The following is a 26,989-nucleotide window of genomic DNA, read 5'->3' on the forward strand; positions in this document are numbered from 1 at the left end:
ATATCTACGAGAATATGTTGAGTAGACACATGAGCTGACTAGCAGACGAAGTCTGTCACTACAGAGCCAGAGTAGATTCCTTAGGGACATGGGGACGAACTGTGTCGTCTGAAAGTCAAAGTAGAGGTTACTTGACGTCTCTTCTATTTAGATATAGTGTATGACGTTTCTAAAAACAAAACAATTGACGTTACAATAACCGGGGAACTCGCAATTAAGCACAACTGCCTGACATAAGGAACTGAGCGACTGGATATACTCTTACACTGGCGGAGCATCGCTCCATCAGATTGGCAACTCTAGTGCGGGCGATGGTCTAGGAGCAGAGTGTAATACTTTCTATCTTACCACGCCACGTGAGAGACACTTTGACCTTGATGCACTTATGAGCCAGTAAGCTGCGGTATCCACTTATGAATACTGCGCGCTAGGTGCGAGATACAAGAGACACTCAAGGATCAGACTTATAATGGCCACTTGATATTAGCTCATTCTATTTGATACTACATGCAAGCTGGAGCCATATGGAAAACCCAAAAATAATTACGATGAGGGGGAGAGCGCAGGAGAGTGGGTGGGCTATTGATCTTGGACTATAAGGATTTTATCTGCACCAAGGAGAAGCAGCTCTGAGGAGGATTCTCACCTCATTGCTTCTACCCCTTAACACTATACTAATCAAGTATCCCTTTAATATTCTGCTTGCTTCTCGAGTATTCCTCTGATTAAAGTCAAATATACAGTTACCTATTACTCGCAGATCATTGTTCAGTAGTTGTGGAGGTAGCGACCTCGAGAGTAATACATTAAGATCCTCTGTGAAGATATGATAATGCACACGAGTCGATCATTATCTATAAACTCTCGAGAGTTTTACATATTTCTTATTCTTTTATATCTTAAATCCTGCCTATCATTTTCTCGCACTAATCACTTTTCCTTTTTATACTTGTATTTCATTTCAACCACCTTGAGGCTATCACGCTCCAATTGACAATTTACTTGATTAAAAATTAATAATATGATAATTGCGTTAACAGGTTTCTAACCTCGCTTCTTCTCATATTTATCATACGGTGAGAGGAGGTATTTACAGCGAGAGAGTAAGAGTATTTAGGAGCCATGGCGCAAAATATTTCCAGTTGAGCTATTTAATAATACTTCTATATTGGGCTGATTTCATTTGACTGATAAAGACTGAAGGGTAAGAAATGCAATTACATGATAGTATATCTTAGGAGAGTGACGACACTTAGAGTACGGAATTAAGTACTATAGAAAAATATTTCACTAAAGAGAAGTGTGTGATTTAATGAGTATAATCTAGTTGCGTTCTGTAGAGATTTCTCCATTATGTATGCGGATAATTAATTCATACTAGAACTACCTGAAATAAGAACGTAGCCTAGACGAGTGACGTAGAGGAAGCTTCAGTTGCTACAGTAAATAAAAAACAATGGAGACACATGATGTATTATAAGAAGAGAAATTGGTATTCCCTATAATTTTTATCCTCTGCTATGGCGACTATGTAGCCATGTAGCAGCAAAACCACGACAATAGCATCCTCCACCTACATACTTGTATACGAGTTTCTCTGCTGAAGTACACTCATTATATCATAATGTAGCGAACAAATAGTGATCATCCTAATACTGTATATGATCTGTTCATAACTAAGGAGCTACAGAAGTGCGTTACATACTCTCATCTGCACATAGTTGAAATATCAACCTACTCAGCAGTTAATCCCAATCGGAGTATCTTCAGCACGCGGGTTAGTTCGTAAGAGCATCTGATGAAAGTATGCTCCATGAATACCCTATCGCGAGACTATGCCAGCTTTCAACTGCAGGGAAGTCAGAGGGAGCAGTTGAGGAGGTGCGAGCGTGTGACGCGGGAGTATGGGAGGGAGTAGGAGCAGGGAGAAGCAGCGTGCTGTGTCGAGGTGATGAGCGGAGACTGGAGGAGAGCGCGAGTAGTGAGTGCGGGCGTGCAGAGCAAGCGGAGCAGAGCGGGAGGAGGAGGAGAGAGAAGAAGATCAAGAGTAATAGACAGAGAGGGAATTGCGCGCGGAGTGGATGAGAGAGAGGAGGGAGGAGAGGACACGTCATGGGTATAATATCTCCTGAGGATGGTTCGTGTATCAGTTAGTCATGTTCTACTCAATCGGTATAACATAACGAGGATCTAGAACAAGGCACATTACTAAGACCTGCAATTACTGGAAAGTGAGTGCTTTGAGCCCGAGTCGGAATGTTCTATCCAGTTAGATTATAATCCTGATGAGAATCTTGTGCAGCCACGAAGAGCTAATAGTTTAGCTAGTGCCTGAGATTTCCTGCTCAGTCATAGTAACAGGACTTATTGAGCTGAGCGCGTCGATACTATGTATGTTTCAACCAGTTAATCCTAGCATGTCAGAACTCTGATAAGAATGACGCCTAAGTCTGTACCATGATTAGTAACATGACACCAGAATTATGGTGAAAGTATATTCGCATCACTCTCTATATGTATAAGGACTATATATTGCATATTCAATAAACGATCATGGTATGAGTTTTTTGCTATTCGAGATGGTAATGTTCTGTACTTCTCGACTTACTTTCATGCGGATAAGTCCTTATGAAGAGTTAAGTAGATCTGGAATGCTACTTGACGCTTGTGCTGCGAGAGATATTAGATTATTAATATATCCGGGTATTGATGCTCACATGCAAACGGCATGCATGCTCATATACAGCTAGCAGATAAAGATGACAGGAGAGATAGATAGGAGAATTCTACATGGACGCTGCGCTAGTTGTTAACACTTCTTATCTCGCGTCCACAAAACAAGAGCGTAATTCTATTACAGAAACACACCATATGTCATATGATATACTCAGTCCAGTAATGAGTAGTATCTCAGGGGAGAACTACCTAGTTATCACTTAGATTCGCATGACATGAAAGTAGCTGTGAACATGACATGCCAAGTGGGATTAGAGTTCTCAAGGAGTTTCTCGCGAATTAGGCCTCAATACTTCCAGAGTGCTAGCGAGCCGAGGCCAGAGAGACCTCGTCAAAATACGTCACGTACACAGGTGAAAACACGTGCTTCCGGACTACACATTAATCAAATCATGAGACATTACTTGGATGATAAGTCGCAAAGTCCCAGATGGCTTGCTCGCCGAGAGCCGAGAGCACCTTACCACAGTGTTAATACAGAAAAACAGTACTGAGAGTCGGCGAGAGAGTGGCCATTGTGAGTTCCCATAAATACGCATGTATATCAATCAACTAATTCAAAGTTGATAGGCCGATGAAGGTAGGAGCACATGAGTCTGATATTATCCAGTCATTAGTAGATTGCGTTATGGTTTATTACTATTACGTATGCCGGTAAGAGCTGGGAGCCATTTTCACACATTTGTTAAGAAGAAAAAGAGATTATTTGAATTTAATTCCAATACTGCAGCACAGCACAGAATCACTGAGCTGTCCCGTAGAAGTAAAGGTTTACACTAATAATATATTTGATGGTGATGGCAGGAACTATATCAAGGGGAGACTGAGGCAGGAGAATTAAGGGACTTTGTGTACATTGGAACAAGGGGCGGTACAGTTAGTGGAGGCTCCACAGTGTATAATCTGCGAGAAAGATCCCTGCCTAGTATATTGGCTCCTCAGATAATTCCACATGATAAGCACCACCAAATCGATACTAGCCAACCTTCTAATTTCGATCCAGTTTTCATATGTTAGTAAGCATTTTTAATGATTAATTGGCACATTCTAGATAGTTGCTATGGACAATAGATAACAGCATAAAAGTGGAATCGAGATGTGCAATATTCATAAAGTAGCTCAAATCTTATTTCAGTTTTCACCACTTAGAGGATTGAGTACTCTATGGCAGATAGACGAGCGAGATTAAAACATATGTACCCTAGTTACATGTGTGTTTTAACATATGTATAGCTAAAATTAAATGCTACTAAAATAGCTCCAGCACTGTAGTTGGCATCGTGAGACTACTAGGCGAGTCTAGCTCGCGCTCGCGTCATGAGGGAGGTAGTACGCGCGAGCTCTTACCTACATTGACAGCGGTACGGGGGGTCTGATTCCAGTTATTCATGGAGGATAATTAGTCAATGATGTTGTCTTGATTGTATTATCAAGTGATGTATATCTGAGCATCACTATCTTAACAGCTTACGATTTTTAAGACCATCTCTAGTCCTAATTTATATTACGTGAGATTATTCAGATAGTCTACACACGCTTTAGTATGTTAATACTCCTTGACTGCAGTCAGAATCAGAGAGCCATCGCTGTCTGTACTCAACTGCGCGCTCTTCATCTTATTGAGCTTAGCCGTATCATTACGTGATGTAATCACATTAGATATCGCATCATGGCACAGAGTCACCACGACTTAGGTATTGGAGAAGTTTTATACATAACCATGGATCACATTAGGACAGATAGCTTTTTAGTTTATCCTCCTAGTTGGTTTGCTGGGAACCTTGCCTCTATGTTGAAAAAACATATTTACAAATTCTACCGCAAGACTAGAGTATCGCGCGAAAGCCGGACTTAGGCATACACGTGGATGTTTCAGTTGTCTATTTATTGCATTCAAACCATGAGCTTGAGAGTATAATCACACCAACCGCCTGGGACACTCTTGACCAGCTACTGAGGCACACAATTACTTTCACGCGTCACTCATTAACAGGGCCACCCATCACATGTGCAATTAATATTAGAGGCACATACAGCGCAAGCATATTCTCAGCCTGACGGCAGCAGAACGCTTGTGCGCACGGTAATCCACGCGACTGATCTCTGGATATACACGTTGCTACGCGCCTGAGTGTGTATCAGCAGACGCATGATCTTAAGTACGCTAGAGCTTAGTGGCTCCACTCCTTATCCAGAGCATAGGAGCTACTTGAGAGTATATATTGACATGGTAAACCAATACTGCGAGTGTATTAATACTCATGGATAGGTTTTCCGTAGCCTACTGATCCTAATATTCGGTAGCACACCTATGTCCGCTCATCTCGAGTTCAACTGACTGTCTTTTAAATAAATTCTTTGCCGAGCTATCGTCAACCACTCGAGAACTCGCGTGCCAGTATGCAGATGCCAGCGAATAGCACTCGAGGTCTCATGCTTATCTAAAACCTACCTGGTACAAGAGAGTGAAGAATGATGCATGAAAGGGGATCTAATCATTTTTGGTCCGTGAAAGGAAAACACACGGCCGACTCATAATGATGTCCTCCACGTCAGATTTACAGCCTATGGTTTGTAGGCGCTTAAGTGACAGAGTCATGAATGTCCAGTGGCATAGCGCCTCCCAACCAAAGGAACCGTGCCAGGATAAGATATATGGCGTCATAACCCTGAGTACAGCCTGCGAATATCTCCTGTCCACCGACCGCTTACCTGGCTACAGACATGCCCTAATGATGATTAGATTGGCTGCCCTTTGGACGGAGAGCCTTTCCCTCAGTCCAGTTGGGTCGGGCTGGCTAAATGAGAAGAGACGTGTGCCAAAGGTCCGAGTCCCAAGCTTGACCAACGTTACGAGTCGCATATGGATAGCAGCCTCTTCTGGAGGGATTGCAGTATGCAGGTACAATTGAGAACTGCAAAAAATGGCCATGCTGGAGATAAGGAGGGACACATGACGCTTCTCCAGCTAACTTCCAAACACTAGTTAGCAATTTCTTTTGGCAGCAGTATTCAGCCTCAAGCACTTTTGAACATGTTTTCTAAAGATTATGCATGGTGACAACGAGGTATGAGTAGGAGAGTAGCGCCATGACTTCGCTCACACAGAACCGTTGCAATGGGAACACCTGATCTCTACAAAACATGCATCATTGGCGGAGCATGTAATCTGGTGTGTTGCTCCTCTGGAGAATGATCCTTCGTGGAGACTTTTCTACGTTACACACCAGAGCACCTGACTGTCAGATTGACGTGTGGGGACGACACCCACAGGAGTTCTGCCTAGATCCAGGACGGATACCAGAAAGGACAAGTTTTCAGTAGCGAGATCTGGTGATATGAGGACCCATGGCGTAAGTCTTTGATGCATGCGCCGTGTGAGAGGCTGGGATGAATAGCTCGCGAAGAGAAGAGGAGGTAGCCTGGGGGTTCGCGAGGCGACGCAAACCTCCTGAGAGGTCCACCAGACGGAGGCAGTCAGGCACGCCCTAGAGCGCCTCAGATTCTCAGAGAAGCACAGGGAGACAGTGAGCTCAGATCACTCTACATCTGCACGATGAGTAGCGGGAGTTCGTGCAAAGCATAGGGAGAGGGCAGCGGAAACTCGAGGTCTCGCTGCTAAACTGGGGCCAGTCAGCAATCATACACTATTCATAGAATGAATTTGATTACGAGCCGAGATGACCTGCGCTAGTCTAGAATTAGGTGCGACTCTGCCATGCTAACATTGCGAGGCTATAGCGCTGGAAGCTATGCCCGTTGCTCAGTTCTGTAAGCCATACGCCAACACCATAGTCGAGAACCAGATTCAGTGAAACAATCAATACACTTGCACAAGCGTACCATTCCCATTCCTTTTGGGTCCTACTGTGAAACCCCACTCTTCCTAATACCAGAGACACTGTGGACGGTTCTATACTGAGCGATCTTTTAAGACTGGGACAATCTGAGAGTTTTTATTTATGAGGCAGACATAGTAGCACTGTCGAATGATTGGTCGGACTAAAATGCGAAGCTGCGAGACTATATTGTTGAAATTAGGCCTAAGTTTATCCCATATTCCAGATCTCCCAAACCTGGTAACCTCTTTGCCGAGCACAGAGAGACGATTGGGGATGGTCCGAGGGTGCAGGCCAGCCTCAATATGAGAACAGTGCAGGGAACTACGAAGCACACGCCAGTCGCCACTAGCGGGTCAGGAGCGGAATCGCGCATTGAGAGCTAAAAGTAGAAGACCTCTCCCTTGCTTCCCAGGTGACTACAGCGAAATGCCCAGCTCTGCTCAGACACGGACGCCACAACCACACCACCCACCCAGGATGGTGACAAGCCACAGCTCACTATATCACCCCTCAGGAGCGCGAGCCTGCTCCTGGCCGCAAGGTCAGGATGCGAAACAGGCTAAGGGAGGTGCAACACTGAAAGTTGGAGACAACTGACACTATTCTCTTATCCTTAGGGAACTGTCCTAATTCCAGGTAGCTACTAGGTTTGGAACTCACATGAGATGGTTAAGCCATCTGCGAGAGAATAGGATGGCACAGCATCTGAGCGCGTAGCTCTAGGGGAGATGGATGCTTGAGCGAGGGATAAGAGCGTGGTTTACTAGGTTGAGCACGGTTCCGCCCTGCTATGCTTCTCTGCTACGACCACACTCGCACTTCTAACCTATAAGAATCCCCAAGTTGAACAGAGGCCCTTGAGACCCTCCACATACAGTCCACTCCATGTTGACACCACGGAGATTACTCTGACACTCTCAAGAATAGAAAGATATGCAATTATGCGCGAGAGAGATGATTACATATCTATCTCTGCACTGATGGTATGTGCGAGATGTTCTCGAGACCACTTAAATAAGCTAGTACACCGATTATGGCATCTGTCCCTTGCCAGCTCAAGAGCACGTTACTTAGTCGCTACCTGTTGGATATGGGTGGGCATTCTATAGAGAAAGTATGGCTTATGAGAGCACTAGGAGAGTTCTGTGAAATATCGCTACCCCATGCGACGAGGTTGTTATTATTGCGACACATAGAGTTGCTGATAGTCTAGAGAGCCATGTTGTCGTCTCGAAGTATACTATTGTATCGTTTGCGATATAACATATAACGAGTCTTGTTCTTGTCGACATCTAGCCTTTACCTCTACTTCAGCCATGATGAGGCATCTCTAGCAGATCCGAGCTTGAATAAGGCTGATCATATATAGCCTGTAGAGGTAATTAAACGGCCACAGGAGACAAGCATAGCGAGACACATTGATGGCTCGACCTTGTTTGCATGAGGATTAAGTATAGAAGCTTATGCTAGGCGCGAGAGGAGTGGAGAGAGATAGCTGAGCACAGGTACTCGGTGATGCAGAAAATTGCAGCACTGGAGGGTATATATGAGTTAAAGCAAGATGAAAGGCATTTGCTAAGTAAGAAAAGCACGAAGCAGCTGATAAGCCTCCTGTGTGTGCCAAACGGACGTTACCAGTCACTCGTGCCCATGCAGGCAGATGTCACTACGCGTGGCTCGGCCGCGCCCCTCTTGCTTTTTTGCTACGCCCAACGCCTGTCGCTCATCCCTCTGTATTCAGCGGCGATCTCAGCTCAAGAGAATCCTACAGGCCGCCATACACACAGCACAGCTGATTTTCCTAGTAGCCTGTCATAGCTAACCAGGAGCATGAGCCGAACCCACACCTGTAAGCATACAGTGTATGTTACAACGAATACTTCTCGAGAAGCACGACAACCAAATCCTTTCATACCACCGTAAACGTTGAGACCTCAGGGAGCATCTGGTCTTACATCATAGCAACGTGCACCGCCAAGGACCCAAATAGAAGGGCCGAAGATCTACTAAATCTTGGTGGGGAAGTCTGTTGTGTGTGCGTTTGTTTCGCGAGTTGCTTATGGCTCAATCTTATACTACACCTCGGTGACACAGAGCATCAATCCAGGCTCTCAAATCTTGTTCTTCACACCACTATCTCATCCAGTATCTAACCTTGTAAGAAACCCAGCCACGCAAGGTGTGATTATCTTATTTGTTTCTCCTTCTGCACTATTGTAATACTTACTATTTCTTCGACATTAATAGTGAATTTCTTTGACTCTCTACATGATCAGTTTTTACATATTCTTATTTGCGAAGCGTAAGACGATACCAGGAGTTCCTCGGTATATATCTTATCTCACAGGAAAAAACTGGCAGGCAAAATCATTGTAACCACTGCACTTCACTCCCATGCAAGGAACAAAACATTACTGTTGGCTTTCAGCCTCAATTCCTCCCTCAAGCATCCTTACCTTGTAGCCTGTGCGGGCCTCTCTTGGAGTACCCATGCGTCTATTGGCTCATATTGTGAATATTTCTAGCCATCGCAGAGAGTATGATCTTCTTACCAGCAGGTCTCTATTTCCTTTTCCGATCTGAGTTTAGTTATCACACGCTTCTTCTCTCTTATTTACACTGATAGTATGGCACCGTGTACTTATTAAGCGATCACGGAATTAGCATCTCGGACGCTCGTATATGTGAGGGCGGAGCACGGATAGGGGACCGTCTACATAGTCCTTCCCTCCCTGTATTCTTCAGATCCATGGATTGGGAATGAAGATCGATTCACCCACAGGAACTGAAGTCTCTCAACGCTCACTAGTGAAAAATCGGTCTTAAGGGAAAGGAGCGATCTGTCTTCCTCATCCATTCGGCAGGATCTGGATGGTGGCCACCAGTGAACCCAGAATCGAGAGGCCCTTGCGTAATAACGTCGTGTTTGAAGAACTGGTCCTTCTGTTATGCAGTGATCCACACTTCCCTATTTACAGTTTGTCATGAGCCACAGGCATTTAAAGGTAAGCGGGTCAGGATCTCGAAGGGATTGCACAATGACAGTTCAAACCCTGCGCCACAGTACAGAGGAGCGGTAGCCGGTGATTCTTTTAGTCTGCGTGCTAGGAAATAATAGGCGTTTAGAGCCACCTGACGAAGCATCCCTCTGAATTAACCAACGATCTCTACTGGATCATTTAGCCAAATAGAGCGGGCATCATCACATTATCTCCCTTGTCAACAGATGTGTAAAATAAGTCATATCTCTCTGGAGCATCTTCTTACTCATGCACGACAGGGTGACCACAAGCGCCTGGAGAACCATAGAGAAGATATCCACACCTTGCCAATGGTAAGGCTTCTCACTCTATTTTTTCATGAGATGAGCGTTCGAATTAGAAACCTGTGTATTACTTAACATATAACAACAAGGAGTTGGTTGGTGGTGTCTTACCTATAGTAATAAGAACTTATATGACGAGTAGCCAATCCTATTCGCCCTACCACACTAACTTAAGTCATACTTAGCAGCTGCCGCCAACTTTTTGTGTTAAAGTGACATTAACATGAAGGACAGCACCAAAATATCAATGTCCGCTGTGCGACTGAGCGACTTCTGCATCGTATCACGATTGAGCTGGTCTAGTCTGATGAGCCAACTGACAGTGTGCGAGTCTACAGAGGGCCTGCGCATATTGACATCAATTCTGTATGCGACTGGAGGACTCACTCGTCATCATGTCATAGTTACACCTATTGTCTTTGAAGAGTTTCTTCTGCTGCCTCTACACAGTTGCCCTTATTAGTTTCTCTAACCAGTTCCCAGGAACTGCTTTTTACTACTACATCGGCGCATAGTATTGTCGCGCTTCGCTCCATTACCATGACACCCAGCAGGCACCTTCGATGGATAAGCCTGATACCTAGTCATCCCTTTAGCATGTCGTAGCGTAGTTGACACAATTGCCTTCGAGATTGCACATAGATTCCTAATTTACACTTTCACCTGTCCTCATCTACTGCGAGCAGTGATGCGAGTACTTGCTAATACGTCAAATGGTCCTTGCTGAAACTGGAACATGGTAGATAAGGAGCGCGAGCACTCTGCGTGGCAAGCGTCAGTGTACCCAATGTCAGATGGCATATCCATCTCGAACAAAGTATCTTGCAAGCGCACCACTGGCGCGTCTGTCATTCTATCACCCATATTCTTCACACTGATGGTTATCGACAACTATAATAATGCCGAGATGTCCCATCCACTGTCGAGTTCTGCGTCTTGATCCTCTGCCTGCATATAAAATGCAACCTGGCCTTTGGAGAGAGTTCGTATTCACCCAACTCTCGTTATCTTGTGAGATACGATTAATCTCGATTCTAAATCTACCAAGAGTCACGCAGAAGTCTGTAACAATCAGCCTGTTTAGCTATGAGCTGCGATTTGTATGGACTGTCTAGATTTGTTCAGGATGTCATGCACGTATATTATTGACCTGCACACTATCACATACATGATCAATACTTATTGAGGAGAAGTCTATATTGAATTAGCTCATCACATCGCCGCGAAACTTCGTGCTGCATATGGCTGGACAGATACGTCAATTAAATTAGTTTGTCTGTTCTAGAGTAGTGTGGAGAAGCACCGATGCCAGAGTCTCTCGCAGTACTTATGCGTGCGGACACCATACCTGTCCCTCAACAGAAGTTATTATGAGATGAAAGAATATCGACAGAGCATGATTCTGTACACTTAAGCTACAAGAGATTCTCCACCAGCATTCAGGGTCTGTATTGCGTAGTGAAAAGGGCAAGTGAGATCTGTCTCGCGAGATGACATCGGTAGGTCGACCTGCAAGATACAATACGCCACAATTGATAATCCTTCCGTTTTAGTGAGTAGCTGTTGAATATTCTGGTCATTCCTCATAAGCCAGTCCTCCAAGCATGAATGTCGCGTTGGACAGGAAGCAGAAATGTACCCGCACGCCATCACCGTCCTTTCCACAACCACGGCGCCAAAATGTGGACGAGCATGTGGCTCTGATAGGGATTAGCTGCCCACAATACACCAGCATCCCAACAGAACGCAATGCAGATGACTTGGGCCCACTTATGCAAACGCGCAGTGTAGGCTGTCATGTGGCCACACTGGCAGCCTGTCCTAACAGCTGTAGAAGACAAGCTGTAACTCCAGTGCTGCACACCTCCAAGTTGTAGCCAAGGCCTAACAGCCCACTTTGCACCTTTCCTCCCAGCTCTTGTCCTCATTATTCCGCATTTCGGGTCAAGAACGTTGCGTTGTTGAAAGCCAAAGGCGTAATGAGCAGGCAGATGAAGTAGTTTGTGTCTTATTTGATTGGGTGGACAGACTTATATAGCTGAACCCTCGTATGTTCCTGTTACTGCATATGAACTGACACAACTTAGTAACTGTCTGAAACAACATTTGTAAATAGTGGTACCAGAGCCTTTGTTACCTGCCTTTGAAGCATGAGAATATACTGTGTAATGAATTACTCTGTTTCCTTAGGTTCCAGTGTTTAAGAGATAGATGAAGCGTGATCATATTTTCTCAAGCCTCAAGCAGTTTGAGCACTGCCAATCTTTCTTGCTGTATTAAGCCTTGAGGACACTTGTAAACACAATTAGGTCCATGGTTGTATTGGGAGATTTTGCTTCTTTATCAGCGGGGAGCATAACATCGCGCAGATTAACATGTTTATTATACAAGGCCTGTTATTATTTTTTTTAATCTTATTAACTTCATTCTACTTTTCTTGTTTGTTTTCTTTTTCACCTCATGAAGCATTTTCTTTTCAACCAACAGTGAATTGAAAGTACTTTTTACTTGAAGCAGTTTTCATGTGGCTCACGATACCGACATTCTAAAGATTTATGCCTGCCTTTGTTGGCTAGAAAAACAAGTAGGTGGATGAGGCTGTTTTTTTTTTGAAGCTATATGCAGGTTTGAGGTGTAAAAGCAGTAGATTACATTTAATTTCTTTTGCCATTCTTTCTCTCGCTCACCACCGTCAGATAGCATTTGGGGCACGAAGGAGGCCAGTGGTCGGGAGTTAATGTTAACTTTTCTATAACCAAACTAAATACTTGGCATATACAACATCTTGTAGGGGGCAGCCAACCAGCACTTAACGCGTGTTCATTCTTGAGGACAACATCACCACCCTGTATACTGAACATAGTTAACGTAGTTGTTTTGCTACAGTTTCGTCTTGCTACATCGCTGTATTGTAGCCATGTTAATCCATGAGTCTGAGAGAAGACAAGTGGATGAGTAGATACATTCTATTGGTCATCTGTAGGTGAAAGTCAAGCTTTCGCTAATATTCTTCTTCAGCGTCCGGCAGAAGGAGCAGATCTGTGAGCTTAAGTCTTATTTGTAAAGTAGTTAGGCAGTTTGGGTGGGAACCGTGGAAACCAAGTGCTTTGTCAGTGTAGGCAGTTCATATGTGGAGACATACTTTTTAATAAACTCTGCTCATGAGGATGCTAGAACTTACAGACTGAGTCTGTAACCCATACCCAGAAACATTTCCTAATTATGGTGCCACTCAAGACCTCACAGGCCCTGTACACAAGTACAACTGGGGTGCCATGAAGCTTAATGGACCGGATCTTCCTCCTTACGTGCTTGATGCTGTTGCTTGCCACAGAGCGTTAGGTAGTTCCACTGGAGTTTAATCCCATGGGGAACGAGAGGAGATCGATCAGTATGGCCTCACCTCCTGGGGAGCTCTAGGGGTGGGAAGAGATAGTTCAGGCCCATTCTCAATAATATTCTGGCTCTGTCGGACAAGGGGTCATGTGGAAGTGAGGAGAACAAAGAATTCTGCAAATTAATCAATGTCGTTCCGTGATGCTTGGACCGTCCATTTATAGCTGAAACCAAAATAAGGTCCCTTCAGATATTTCCCAGTGCATATTTATAACCAGTTTTGTAAGGGTCTGTATAGGATGCAAATGTGCTGTGTGTAACAGTGGGATTGAATAGGGCAACACAACCGACGTCTGACAGCTACAGTTTAGAGCTAAGTTGTCTGGAAGTTATTACAGGATTATAGGGCCAAATTCCTTCACTTGGAGACATGTGGCTAGTTCAAGTCAATCCTTTAAGAATCACAGGTGGGAGACCTTTGAGCCTCCTGTTACTGGACATTTCTGTTCCACTCACAGAGTTGTTGTACAAGGCACATCCAGTTAAAGGGACCAGGACCACGTCTCTAGAACAGATGGACCGCGCTGAAGTTCAGCAAGGATCTGTGGATATATATCCAGACGCAAGACTGTGGGACTAAAATTCAATATTAATTAAGCGCGGTGAGGATGGCTCGCACTGACTATAAGGAACGTACATGCAGGGGCTGCGAGATATCGGAACAATTGAGGCAGGCATTTTAGGTCACTCTAGAATTGCATCTTCACTGATGTTGGATCCAAGTTGGTTATTTTTATACTGTGTACCCAAGCAGCATTGGTGAAAGCATGTCGGGGGAGGAGTGTTTTCCACTGTCGTTCCCTGCTCACTGGTGTACTGAATCTTACACTGCTCTACACGCTGCCCCACACCTGTACGGTCTGGCCACCAACCCCCACACCTGCAGCATTCATCATGAATGATGCAGCAGTCATTGCACAGCAACTCCAGGCAGCACATATTTAAACTCTGAGTACGTGTCACCAACCACCCCCTTCCTATTACTTACTTGTCTGTTCAAATAAATACTTCTTGGCTTTTAAAACAGTTTTTAATTGCAGAAAGTGAAAGATACGTTGCCTCCAAGAAAAAACTGGCATGCAAATCTTGTAACCACTCACTTCACTCCATGGCAAGCACCAAACATTACTGTTGGCTTTCAGCCTCAATCCTCCCTCAGCATCCGACTTATCTATGCCCTGTTGTGGCCTCTCTATGTAAGCCTCGCTTCTCGGCTGCAATATCAGCCTCGCCAGCGTGACCTCATGGTCCATTCCTGACTGATTTTCACCCCTTCCCTTCACAAATTAATGGAGGTAGGCCGGGCATTGCGGTATAACCGCAGTGGAGCTGCTTCCCCAGACCAGCTGCCCATAAGCAGGATCACCAGCAGCCCTCTTAAAAACGGCCAAAAGCCAACACTCCACAGTCATTCGGCACCGGTCACTGGCTCTTGAACGGTCTTGCTCCCGACAACTTCCCTGTAACAGTTCAGAGCCAAGGCATTAACGTAGCGGGGGTCTCCAAGGTCACAATGGGCATCAACGTCCCCTAACGTGATTTCTGTCTTGGGGGAAAAAAGTCCTTGGCTGCAGCTCCCTGAACATGCCACTGTTCCAAAAGATGCGTGCATCAATGCACCTTTCCAGGCCAGCCTGTGTAAATGGTCAATGAAACACCCACGGTGATCCACAAGCGCCTGGAGAACCATAAGAGATACCCTTCCAATTAATGTTACTCGGATGCTAGGTGGGGTGGCGCAGAATAGGAATATGCGTCCCATCTATCGCCGCCTCCTCCACAGTTAGGGAAACTCATTGTGCAATGTCATCCAGAATGTCCTGCACATTCCCGAGTCACTGTTCTTCTTAGCAGGATGCGATTAATGGCCCTGCAAACTTGCTCAACACAATTCCAACGGTCGACTTTCTCACTCCAAACTGGTTCGCGACCGATCAGTAGCTGTCTGGAGTGCCAGCTTCCAGATTGCATAAGCCTCCACTTCTCCACGTGACAGGGCGCTCTCATCTTCATGTTCATGCGCCACAGGGTAGGGCGAGCTCCGCACGCAGTCCCATGAAAGTGGCTTTCTCTATCGAAAGTTCTGCGCCACTGCTCGTCATCCCAGACTTCCATGACAATTAGTGATCCCACCACTCAGTGCTTGATCCCGAGCCCAAAAGTGGCGTTCCACGGTGCTGAGCATTCTGTTTACTGCCACAAGCGATTTAGTGTATATGTTCAGGACTCGATATCATTGGACTCCTCACTGTGCACTTTGGAGTGAAGGAATAGCTCAACTGCCAAACGTTGATGTGCTGGCGACTCATCGCAAAGTCTCGAGCTTGGCTCCATTTTCCCACAGACAAATCGCACTGCACAGAGACTCACAATGGCACCAAACGTGGACGGAAACAGTGGACCACAGTGGCTCTCCCTATAAACTTGCGCAAGCGCATTGCCCATGCTCTGGCAGAAACTTTTGAAGAGATTACCGAGGCTGATTACCTCAATGTGATAGACCACATCAATGGGCTATTCCACATCTAGGCATGCATGCATGCAGCCCTAATCTCCTCCCTCCTCTCCCGAAACATTTTCATCATGAAAATAAAAGCTGCTTACCGGGAACACACTCCTCTGCTTCTTCTTCACCAACAAGTTCAAGCTGCTGTGACTGGCTACCTTCCTCCTGGCTTGAGAAGAGCTCCTGGCTGCATGCCTCCTGGGACTCCAGGGTTTCTCCCCCAACCCCAGTACCCTCACTCTCGGTTTCCTCCCCCCCGCTCCACTCCCTCTCCTCTCCCTGCTCTGAACTGTCCATCGTTGTCATTGGATTGGCAGTGGGGTCACCCCCAAGTATCGCGTCCAGCTCCTTGTAAAAAAGGCAGGTCATAGGGGCAGCACCTGAGTGGCAGTTTCCCTCACAGGCTTTGCAATAGGCACTTTACTTTAACCCTGCACTGCACTGTGTCCCGGTCATGGCCCCTTTCCAGCATGGCCCTTGAGATCTGCCCATAGGTATCGTAATTCCTATGGCTGAAGTGCAGCTGTGACTGCACAGCTTCCTCCCCCCGAACACTGATGAGGTCCATCAACTTGCCATTGCTCCATGCTGGGGCTTGTTTGGCGCGTGGAGGCATGGTCACTGATTGATTGCACTCCACACATGGCTGAGCAAACAGGAACGGGATTTTTAAAATTCCCGGGGCATTTAAAGGGCAGGTCACCTGAGGCCAGGGCAGTAGAGTGTGAACTGATGAGCAGAGTGGCTGAATAGGTATACTAGGATACCTCCTAATATCCTGGAGGCCAATTACAGTGCTTTTGGTGGCCACACTGGCGGAGCAGCGCTGCATCACCAGCGCTGCAGTCATTATACCAGAGGCAGAGCAGGAGTACGGCCAGCGCTGCAGCCAGGGAAATGCAGCGCTGTATGTGCCTCGCAAGTGTGGATGGTGAGTAAGTTGCAGTGCTGGTGGTGGGTTTACAGCGCTGCAACTCTCCAGTGTAGCCAAGCCCTTAGGGAACCATTTGGGAATCTAATAGTTTCTTCACTGCAAACCAAGGGATAACTAAAATTACTTCCAATATATGAAATAAAATCTCCTTGTCTGTACTCTGTGTGCGTATCATATGAACACACACTATCACCTAGATTGTGAGCCAGCTGGGACAGACAGCCGAGTCTGTCACTGCAGGGGATCCTGAGCTGGGGGCTTTCTGAATCAGTGGTACTGAGTGCTCTTAAAGCTAATGAGCGTTAAAAAACAAAACAATAGACAATAACCTGGAACTGATAAGCACCCCTGAGAAAGACTGAAGGTTATCTCAGCAGGCGCTGATGGTCCAGTGCACTCAGTCTGGCTTGTTGAGCAGATTTATTTCACTTTTAACCCAGGAAAAATTGTTTATATGCTCTCTTCCTAGAAACTCCCTGTCTGAATAAAGAGAAATAGAAAATGGCCACTGATAATATTATGCACATGTCAAACTGATATAAAAACAAAACTTACATAGAAACTCAGATGTGGGCTATTGACCTTGCTATAGGATTAGGAGCCAAGGCCTCTGGAGTTCTCCTCTGGCTCTAACTCCCTTTAACATTCAACAAGTCCCTTAATTCTCCTGCCTCAGTCTCCCTGAAGTAAAATAACAGTTACCTACTTCGCACAGCTGTTGTGAGGACTTACCGAGTAACATTAAAAAGTCCTCTGAAGATTATAAATGCAGTCCGTCTTATCTTAACATTCCTTGAAAGTTGCTATTCTATTTATAAAAATGCCATTTCCCAATATTTTTTTTCTGTATTAACACTGAAGTGCTCCCTGCCATCTACTTGATTAAAATATTATTGTTAATTGTCAAGCACCGTTTATACTTTTCGTAGTATTGATTTACACTGATAGTTGGGGCTAATTCCAGTGCAATTAAAACTTTATTTGCTGATTTCAACTGTACTGAATGAAAAGCTTTTTTTCTTGAGACTCTTTGGACTGAGTTTACTATGGTTTCTGAAGTGTGGAGAAGGTAAACAGGCTTTGTTTAGAATCCATTCTTCCTGTTAATCTACTGAATGGAAAGACTGCAGAGTGCTGGGAAGTATTCGGAATAAAACAATTTGAGCAGGTATATCTATTACTTTTAGGACATTAAAGTAGAGCAAAAAGAGATCCTGAGAAAACATACTGAACAGTTTTTGAATAATTTATCATTTCAAATGGTTATTCTATATCTGTATTTTCTAAAACTCACAGAAGCTTTACAATTCTTGCAAAATGGTTGAAAATTCAATCAGAGGCCCAATCCTGTACTGAGCGGTGTCAAAGCTCTGTGAAAGTCCAGGAATCTACCTGCACAGAGCTCACTGCAGAATTGAGACATTAGAGTGCACTGTGACCTGGATTATGTTGAGTATAGAAACAGGAAAAACCACTGCTTTCATTTATACAACTGAAGGAATTCTTTGGCATTATTTGGAAATTTTGGAAAAGGAGACTGAAATTAAACTAATAATGGCAAATTTAAAAAAAAACTATGAATTTTTCCTGTCATTAACAAAAAATTGAGGTCCAAATTTTAGTGTCACCTCCTTCTCAGGGTCAACAAAGGCCTGTCTCACACTAGACCAAATAATAGCATTTTATGTGTTTCCCCAAGAGAGCAAAAACTAAGATCTCAGATGAAGTTACTCCATGAACTTGCAGATTCTCCCCATGATGCTTTAGAAAGATTCCCACAGAATTATATGGAAGCTGGATCAAGCCCTAAAACTGATGTCTTGATAGCGTTTTCTCATTCACCGCCCACTCTTGCCCATATAGTCTTCAGATTGCACTCCCAACTGCCATATTTACTATAAATTCCCGGAAATTAGATACTAAATTCTTGGGAATTGACTTCCAACATTAAAAAAAACCCAAAAAGCCAAGAAGTAAATGATGTGTTGGGGAGGAAAGGGGGAAAAGAAAGTGCTATGTGTCTTGTTAAAAGAAAATCACCTGAGCTTGCTGGAACTCTCAGAGGGCAAACTGTGGGCCAGATCTCCAGCTTGTATAAACTGGCAGAGCTCCACTGAAGTCAGTTGGGGATCAGGTCCTACATATATTTAGAATAAAATAAAGAAACTGAACGAAACAATCAAATAAGGTTTCAGCAGGGAGAAGTTTGCTACAGAAGATGACTACAAAGGAGAGCCTATGGAAGGACTTAACAATAAGTGCTACATGTCACAAAATTAGTAGGCAGGCGACTTATTGTGAGTGTCCACAGTCTGATCAACAATTGACAATGACAAAGCAGCACACAAGTGAAAATAGAAGGTAATCCTTTCGCACTAAGAGAAGGGTTGTCAAACATCTGCCCTCTTACTGAACTTCTTTATAGCATTGTTTTTATATAAATATAAACTTTTAACACCCTTTATCTCACAGACTTCTTTTAGAAAAAATAATGCAAACGTGAGGTAAGTTCTTAGTTGAATTCTACGCTGGTTCTTTATAGGAGTAATGCCATAGTAAAACTAGTGGCTGCTATGCAAACGAGCAAGCCAAAGCAAAGTATGAAAAACAGTGGTTGACTGGAACAGTAAATAAAACTGTTGTTTTAATTGTTCTTGTAAGCTCCAAAGACAAGCCATAGATTTAAAAACACATTGCGTTTTAGCTCACTCACTGTTTATACTACAAGAGAGGAAGATTGCTCTGGTCAGAAGATACTGTTAGCTGATTTTGCAACTGACTCAATGACACACAAAAAAATACAGAGATTTTGTAGATCACGACCAATGAGCAGCAGGTTGGACCAGACAGGACTTGTTTGACTTGCTTAACTAGAGCTTGACTCCAACACATTAAAATGCATTTCAGTCTGCTAGATGTCGCAGAAAAACTCCACCCAAACAAAGAAATCCCAACCAAATATAGTCAGATAATTTCCGGCATCTATTTTCCTTCTCCCACACCTCCACGCTGGGGAATAAGGATATCACTAGACATCTCCAGTATCCACAAAACAGAAAGGAACACTACCCTATAATTTTCTACTCTTGTCCATAGTTTTGACCTTGGACCACTTTCTTTGAGGTTGAAAGCTTATTCAGTCTCCAGATTAGCTCATTCTAAGGCAGGGGTGGCCAACCTGTGGCTCCGGAACCGCATACGGCTCTTCATAAGTTACCGTAATATGCAACTCCTTCCATAGGCACTGACTCCGGGGCTGGAGCTATAGATGCTAACTTTCCAATGTGCCAGGGAATGCTCAGAGCTCAACCCCCTGCTCTGTCCCAGGCCCTGCACCCACTCCACCCCTTCCCCTGAGCCTGTCATGCCCTCACTCAGCCCCCCCCGTCCCCACCAGAACCTGCTGTGCACCACATAACAGGTGATCGTGGCGGGCAGCAGGCACTGATTGGTGAGGCTGCCAGTGGGCAGGAGGCACTGCAGGTTGGAGTGGGGAGAGCTGATGTGAGGCTGCTGACATATTAGTGTGGCTCTTTGGCCATGTACATTGGTAAATTCTGGCTCCTTCTCAGACTCAGGTTGGCCACCCCTATTCTAAGGGAATCTCCTGAGATCAGGCTGCCAAAAACAGTTTTGTGTTGTGATCTATGTACTAGGACAACAAACTTCAGTTCAGATTATAAACTGGGTTTGATCCAGAATTGTGGATGTGATGAGAATGTTTTTCTTATAAAGTCACCCAACCTTCCATGTCAACACTCCTACCTCATTACAGGTGGGATTTTCAAAAATACTCATCTGATTTTACTAATATTTACTCTGATTTTATAGACTTCATTAGGAAAATGAAAAATCACATCTTAAATGTTATCATACTTTTAAAAATAAAGAAAAAGAAAGGATAAGACCAAATATGGGAACCATCTATTTGCCTTACTCGTACAAATAGTCCTTTTTGGCCCAATAGTTTCTTTCAGGATAATTAAAACATAAGAATTTGGGATGACATCCTTACCCTATTGAACTTAATGGGAGTGTTCACATTGACTTCAGTAGAGCCAGCATTTCACCATTTATTTTTCCAAAAAAAGCTACTGAAGGATTGTACCCTTAGGCCCTCAAGTGATTTTAAGGTGGCACCATAATGCCTTTTTAGAAATGAGCAAATAATTTGTAGTGAGTAATTTATTGAATGAATTGGCTTTTTTCTGTTCAAATTTTGACTTTCTAATATTTGTTACACACAACTACTGGTAGAATCATTTTTATGAATAATTCTTGGTCTATAGATTGTTTGAGCAGTTTATTGCCAGCATTTGTTATTCAAAATTCAAGCTGTTACGTAGTTTTGACTGGACATGTAGGTTGCAAGGTATTGTTTTTGTCCTCCAGTAATAATGCCCTGTCTATATTCAAAGCTCTACTGCTGCAGCTAAAATAATTTTAAAATCAGTTTAGCTAAACCAATGCAAACTTTTAGCAGACATTCTTAAATAGATTTAAATCTAGTTTATATTGATTTGAGCTTAATTGACTAGTAACTTTGAATATAGACTCAGGTTTGTGCAAATATTTATTCGCCTGATTCTGATCTCATGCTGATTTTTACATGATTGAAATCCCATTTAATTGAAGAGAACTAAGCCTTATTTAAACTGGGGTGAGAGGAGCATCAAGCCCCACAAGTTCAACATTTTCTGTATTTGAACATTATAATATTTACTAAAAAATTTACTGTTTCAGTGAATGTTCCTACCAGTGAACGCCTTTATGAACTAAAAAGGCATGTGAGCAGAGCTGAAATTGAAATACCAAGCTTTTAGGTGCCTTATGAATAGCTGTTCATCGAGGGAACTACCTTTTACTTGATTAATTAACTAATCCTGCTGTGAAATAGGACAACTAAGTAAATATTATCCTATGTGAAAAAGTATATCATATAATGCCTTTATACACTATTTAAGATAAAAAATATTATTGATAAAGCACAGCAAGTTTTTGTCGCTAAGCTTTTCTAGCTTTTACTTTTCCTAGGACTTCTATGCTTGCAGACTGTATCTTGCCAGATGTGCCACACCATTTGCTACCATTAGCTTAAATTCTGATGGTTGGTGTCATTTTCTGGCACCATGTATCTGTCTTCACTATGCAATGTTTTCTTCACTGACAAATCCACCAGTTTAAAATTCAGTTCATTACAGCCTCATGAAGTATCTATTTTAAGCTTGAAGAATTGAGTGTCTGTCTAATTCCTACTTCTGTGGCCTTACAGGACAAATGTTGATGCTTCTCTGGAGAACTTCAAATGACAGCAACAAAATGAAACACAGAAATGGCCAATAGATGTTGGTGTGATACTGACAGGGCTCAGGAATTGCAATAATGGTTGGGAAAGGGGGTGCAGGTTACTAGTTGACAGGTTTGGTTGGGAAAAATCCTAAGGCATATACATTAATTTTCCCTACCATGTACTTAATGCCAAAACCAAAGCTGGATGATGCTGTTTAACTGAGCAGAAATCTCACAAGTGCCCTTTTATAGTCCTGATCAGGACTGTAAATCTTGTATGGGTAATACTGGTACAATGCAATTATGTAATAGATACATTTGTCTCTAAGGAGCTGTAGACTAGTTACATATTTCTGCCAACCATCCCTCTTTACGAGACAATAAATGTTCTTGTTTGTTGTTCTCAGCCATACCTCATTGGCCACCCAGGGCTCTTTATATCCCTGAATTCAATAGCGTTGGCCTTTTCCCCTACTCGGATGGCATTTCAGCCGTCTGCGGGTGGGGCCGGGGCCGATTGGAAAAAGTTAATGTGCGTGGAGGGCAGAGAGCTCTGATGGGGCCTCGCTCGGGCCTGCGGGCTCCTGGATCATCAGGTCTCCCCCCAGCTCAGCTCAGCTCAGCTGCCTGCAGCCAGCCCTGGGCAGACCTTTTCTCAGCTCTCCCCAGCTAGCTCCGTGCTGCCTGGAGTTAAGCAGGGGCCTTACCTGAGCGCGCCTCTTCCAATGGCAGCTCACCTGAGAGCCACCTCCACCCAATCAGCTCGCAGCTCGTCCCTCTGCCTTGTATCCTTGAGTGAAAGAATCCAGCTCCTCTCGAGAAAGTTACCTGTGGGCGCCTAGGTCTGCCGCTTTCCGCTCTGTGCCTCCCACTGCCCCAGCACCGCGGGAGAGAGCCCAGCACCCAGCCTCTGCCCACATGTGAGGGGGGAGAGGGCTCTACCTGTCCTACCTCTGGGGCTGGCGGAGGGGGGGAGAGGGAGGAAAGCAGAATTACCAGTAGCTCTGGTTCTGCCGTCCCGGGCGCTCACACACACCTTCACCTGCACAGACTTGAAAGTCCAGTTTCACCAGAGAGACTGAGGCAGCAGGAAAAGGGGAGAGAGTTCATTGGATCAAACATGTCACAAGAGACGGACAAGTAAGTGATCACAGACATCCTGCTGCTCCTGCCGCTTTGGGCTGATCAGACCAACTGGTTTGTTGTGTTTTGGTGGTGGTGGCTCTAGACCTGCTGGGATTACGATTCTGCCTCGATAAAAGGCACTAGACTGAGGAGGTTGAATAAATCCCAGGGCTCCTGAGCACAAAGCTGCAGTTTAGCGTTTCTCCTCTCGCTTTTTTTTATTCGTGTTCCCTTTTCGCTGAGTTTTCTTCCGTGTGTGGGACTCTTTCTTTTCGCCCTGGAGCAGACCAGCTCCTTCCACTGGCCTCAGGCCCGGGCCGAAAAGTGGCTCTTGGCTTTTGTGTGAATGCAACAAAGAGCTTTTATATTGGATCACAAACGGCCATCTTCTTCCCCCTTCTCCTTGCACTGGTGCGTGTGGCCGAGAGCAGGAGGGGGGAGCTCTGAAATCTCTCCTGGGGAGTGGCTGGGGAGAGACCCCACTCCAGCTCCTGGCTCGGGACGTTGTGAGGCAGGGGGTGTTTGAAAAGTGGCTTTTGGGGGATTTTGTTTCTTCCCAACGGGAGTCAGGGAGTCCAGGCACAACCTTGTCTGACCGTTGTTCTCTGGGCTGCTTGTCACTTTTAATTACTACCTGCATAGATCTATTTTTCAGTCTCTAGAAGCTGAAATTGTTTTTAACCAGGACGCCTTTGCAGCGCCTAGGCCTCTCGCATCCGCCTGCGTGCGACCCCAGGGGTTACAAAGTAACTTTTACAGCCAATTGCCCCAAGAAGCGCCACAATTATTATTACTTTTAACCTGTGCGGAATTAAAACAAACCTGTCCACGTGTGTTTAACGCAAGGACATGTAGACCCCCCGGTGACAGGCACTTCAGCATGCCCGGGTTCTTGTGAAACGTGAGAAACAAATCCCGAAGGACGAACTTTGAAAAAGTTTCATCGAACTAACTTGTTACGCGTGAGTTTTGAAGACCACGAGACGGCAGCGTGTGTGCTGGGGGGCTGGTGTGTGCGCGGGTGTCGAGTACCTGCCTGGGCTGCAGCCTCCGCTCGCCCGGGCCCTGCCTTTCCCCCAGTGTGCGGGGCAGGGGGCTGGATCTCTCGGGGACTTGCTTTTCCCCTCGGGATTATGTGACTCCTTTCAGCGGCGTGAAAACCCGCCGGCTCCTTGCAGCTTTGTCTGGTGACTTCGGATGAGGCAGCAGCCGGCGGCCCAGCAGAGCCCGCCGACGCAGGGAAAGGGGCCAGGCGACTGCAGGAGGCTGGGGCTGGGGAGCAGGAGCCGATTCTGCGCTGGCCAGAATGTACCTTCTCCTTCCGGGCATGTGCGTCGCGCCGGGAAAGTCACGTCTCGCTGAAGTGGCGGCCCTTCCCCTGCTCAGCCAGGGCGGCTGGCTCAGGCTCGGGGGCGGGTTTGGATCCGAATGGAGGGACGTTTGGGAGTGGGGAGGGACATCAGGGCCGGGGGCCGGGAACCCAAAGGAGACAGGGCGCAGGAATGGAGGGACCTAGGCCATGAGGACGAGAGCAGCTGAAAGGGGCACCCGGGGAAGGGTGGGTGCGCAGGGCAGGGGTGAGGGAAAGCTTGGGTAGGACTACTGATGGGGGAGGGGTGGCACCCACGTTGTGCGGATGACGGGAGAGAATGAGCCAGGAGGAGGGTGTGGCTGGAGAGATGCCAGGCCAGTGGGAGGTGTGTCTGTGGGGGTGTCAGATATCGGACCCCCGGGGAGCGGGGGTGGAACTTACAACGTGAGGACACTTCGGGCAAGGCTTGTCAGTGTGGACAGAGGGAGGGACAGATTTGAGAGACGTTGAACTGGAAAAACCCACAGGACTCGGCGATAGGCTGCCTGACTGTGGGGTGGAAGAGGAGACTAGCAGGACTGGTGGCTTAGAGAGAACGGGGGAAGAAGGGACGGTTTAGAGGGGAGAGGTGACAAATTTAGTCTTGGCCACTTCGATCATCGTCTGGCAGGAGGATCCTGGAAAGAGAAATGGCGAGGAGCCATTAGAAAAGGGAAGGGATTGTAGTGGAGATGGAGATTTGGGAGTCACCAGAGCACAGATGGGAACTGAAGCCAAGGGAGCAGATGAGGTCAGTAGTGTAAGCTAAGGGATAAGTATAGAGAGAGGCAAGAACAGAGCCCTGAGCGATGCTGGTGCTGAGGGAGGAGCAGTTGGGTGGGGAACCAGATGACTACAGTGTTTCCAAAGCTCAGGAACAAGAGGGACTGAATGACTCTATTAAAAACAATGGGTATGTTAAGGAAGATGAGAAGGGAGAAGAGGCTGTTAGGCTTGACAAAGAGAATGATCTTCGTGATAGTGATTTCACTGGAGTAGAGGGGCAGAGCCAAGTTTCGGTGGATCCAGAAGAAAATTGGAGTGGGAAAGTCAGGTGAGGTGAGGGACAAGTCTGCCTGCACCAGAAGCTCCGAGACAAAGGAAAGGAAGATAGTGGAGTAGGTGCAGAAGTGTGCACTTGTCATTACTGTTGTCTGAGAAGTTGCAGGGGCCATGTACCTCTCAGACATCAACATCTGCCCTCTGCAAGTGTGCCTGTGAAAGATCCTTAGGGAAGGGAAGGGAAGATTTGAAGAGGAAATAAAATGTGGAAAAACGTCACTGGTCTTTGTAGACATAGGTGTGTGAAGCAAGAAGGAAAAGTAAGGTTGTTTATCAAGGATAATGGCAGGGTTGAATAAAGAATTTGTGTGTGTGTGAAGGAAGTCTGTTAATTTTGTTTTAATATGTTCAGTATATAATTGTATCTAATTAAAACCTAACCTGCAGTGTTATCTCCATGTGGCATCTCCCTTTACTTTATACATCTATATCTTTATATCTGTCTATCTATCTGTATCTCTCTATATGTCTCCCAAGGGCAAAACAAGATAGAGATGTTCATTATTATGATGTCAATTAATTCCTGTCAGTTTAATTGGACATTTTTTGGTTATGTAAATATTAATATGTTGGAATAAAATACCTATGAAAAGATGCACTATTCCTTCATCTGTGTAGCGGGGGGTGAGGAAGTTAAATCCTAGTGAGGAAAATAGAAAGATGCATAAACTCTGGCAAATGAAGTGTAAAAATATAATTTGGAAGGCCAAAAAAGAATTTGAAGAACAGCTAGCCAAAGACTCAAAAAGTAATAGTAATATTTTTTTTAAGTACATCAGAAGCAGGAAGCCTGCTAAACAACCAATGGGGCCCCTGGATGATGGAGATGCTAAAGGAGCACCTAAGGACGATAAGGCCATTGCGGAGAAACTAAATGAATTATTTACATCTGTCATGGTATAATTCCCCACCCTGAACCTTAGAGTCCAAAAGATGGGGTACCAGCATGAATTCCTCTAAGCTTAATTACCAGCTTAGAACCTGTAGCGCTGCCACCAACCAGGAATTCCAGTGCCTGGTACACTTTGGTCCCCCCAAAACCTTGCCTGGGGACCCCCAAGACCCAGACCCTCTGGATCTTAACACAAGGAGAGTAAACCCGGAGAAGTTTAAAAAAAACCTTTCCCCCCCCACCGGTCTGCCTCTTTTCCCAGGAGCTTTTTCCCCTCCCTGGGTTTAAAACCACCCCCCCCTGGGGGGGGAGATTCCACCTGTTGATTTTTTTTCAAAACACTCCTTGAAAATCTAAAAAAACAGAGGAGGAGGAAAAAATTCAAACCTTTCCTTCCCTTGCCTTTTTCTCTGTTTTGGCCCCTTCCCAGGACTTGTCCCCTTGAAGAGAGCGAAAGTATTCCTACATCCCTAACAGGAGGGAGGGAACAATTTAAGCACTTTCTTCTCCTCCCCTTTTTCCCTTCCGTTT

At 45.2% G+C, this 26,989-nt stretch overlaps 1 protein-coding gene across 3 annotated transcripts in view; it reads left to right on the top strand.

Annotated features, from left to right (window-relative positions):
• GRHL2 (grainyhead like transcription factor 2) overlaps window positions 1–26,989 on the top strand; it is a 148,261-nt gene that overhangs the window by 20,767 nt on the left and 100,505 nt on the right. The window contains exon 1 of one of the 3 annotated variants that reach the window (XM_032778506.2): window positions 22,744–23,168. The exons of the other annotated variants lie outside the window; for them this stretch is intronic. Within the exon in view, the coding sequence (XP_032634397.1) occupies window positions 23,149–23,168 (20 nt within the window). The 5' untranslated portion in view covers window positions 22,744–23,148. Of the gene's footprint in view, window positions 1–22,743; window positions 23,169–26,989 lie in introns of those variants that run through there. 3 annotated transcript variants of the gene reach the window in all.

The sequence above is a fragment of the Chelonoidis abingdonii genome, chromosome 2 (assembly GCF_003597395.2).
Source record: "Chelonoidis abingdonii isolate Lonesome George chromosome 2, CheloAbing_2.0, whole genome shotgun sequence".
NCBI lineage: Eukaryota > Metazoa > Chordata > Testudines > Testudinidae > Chelonoidis > Chelonoidis abingdonii.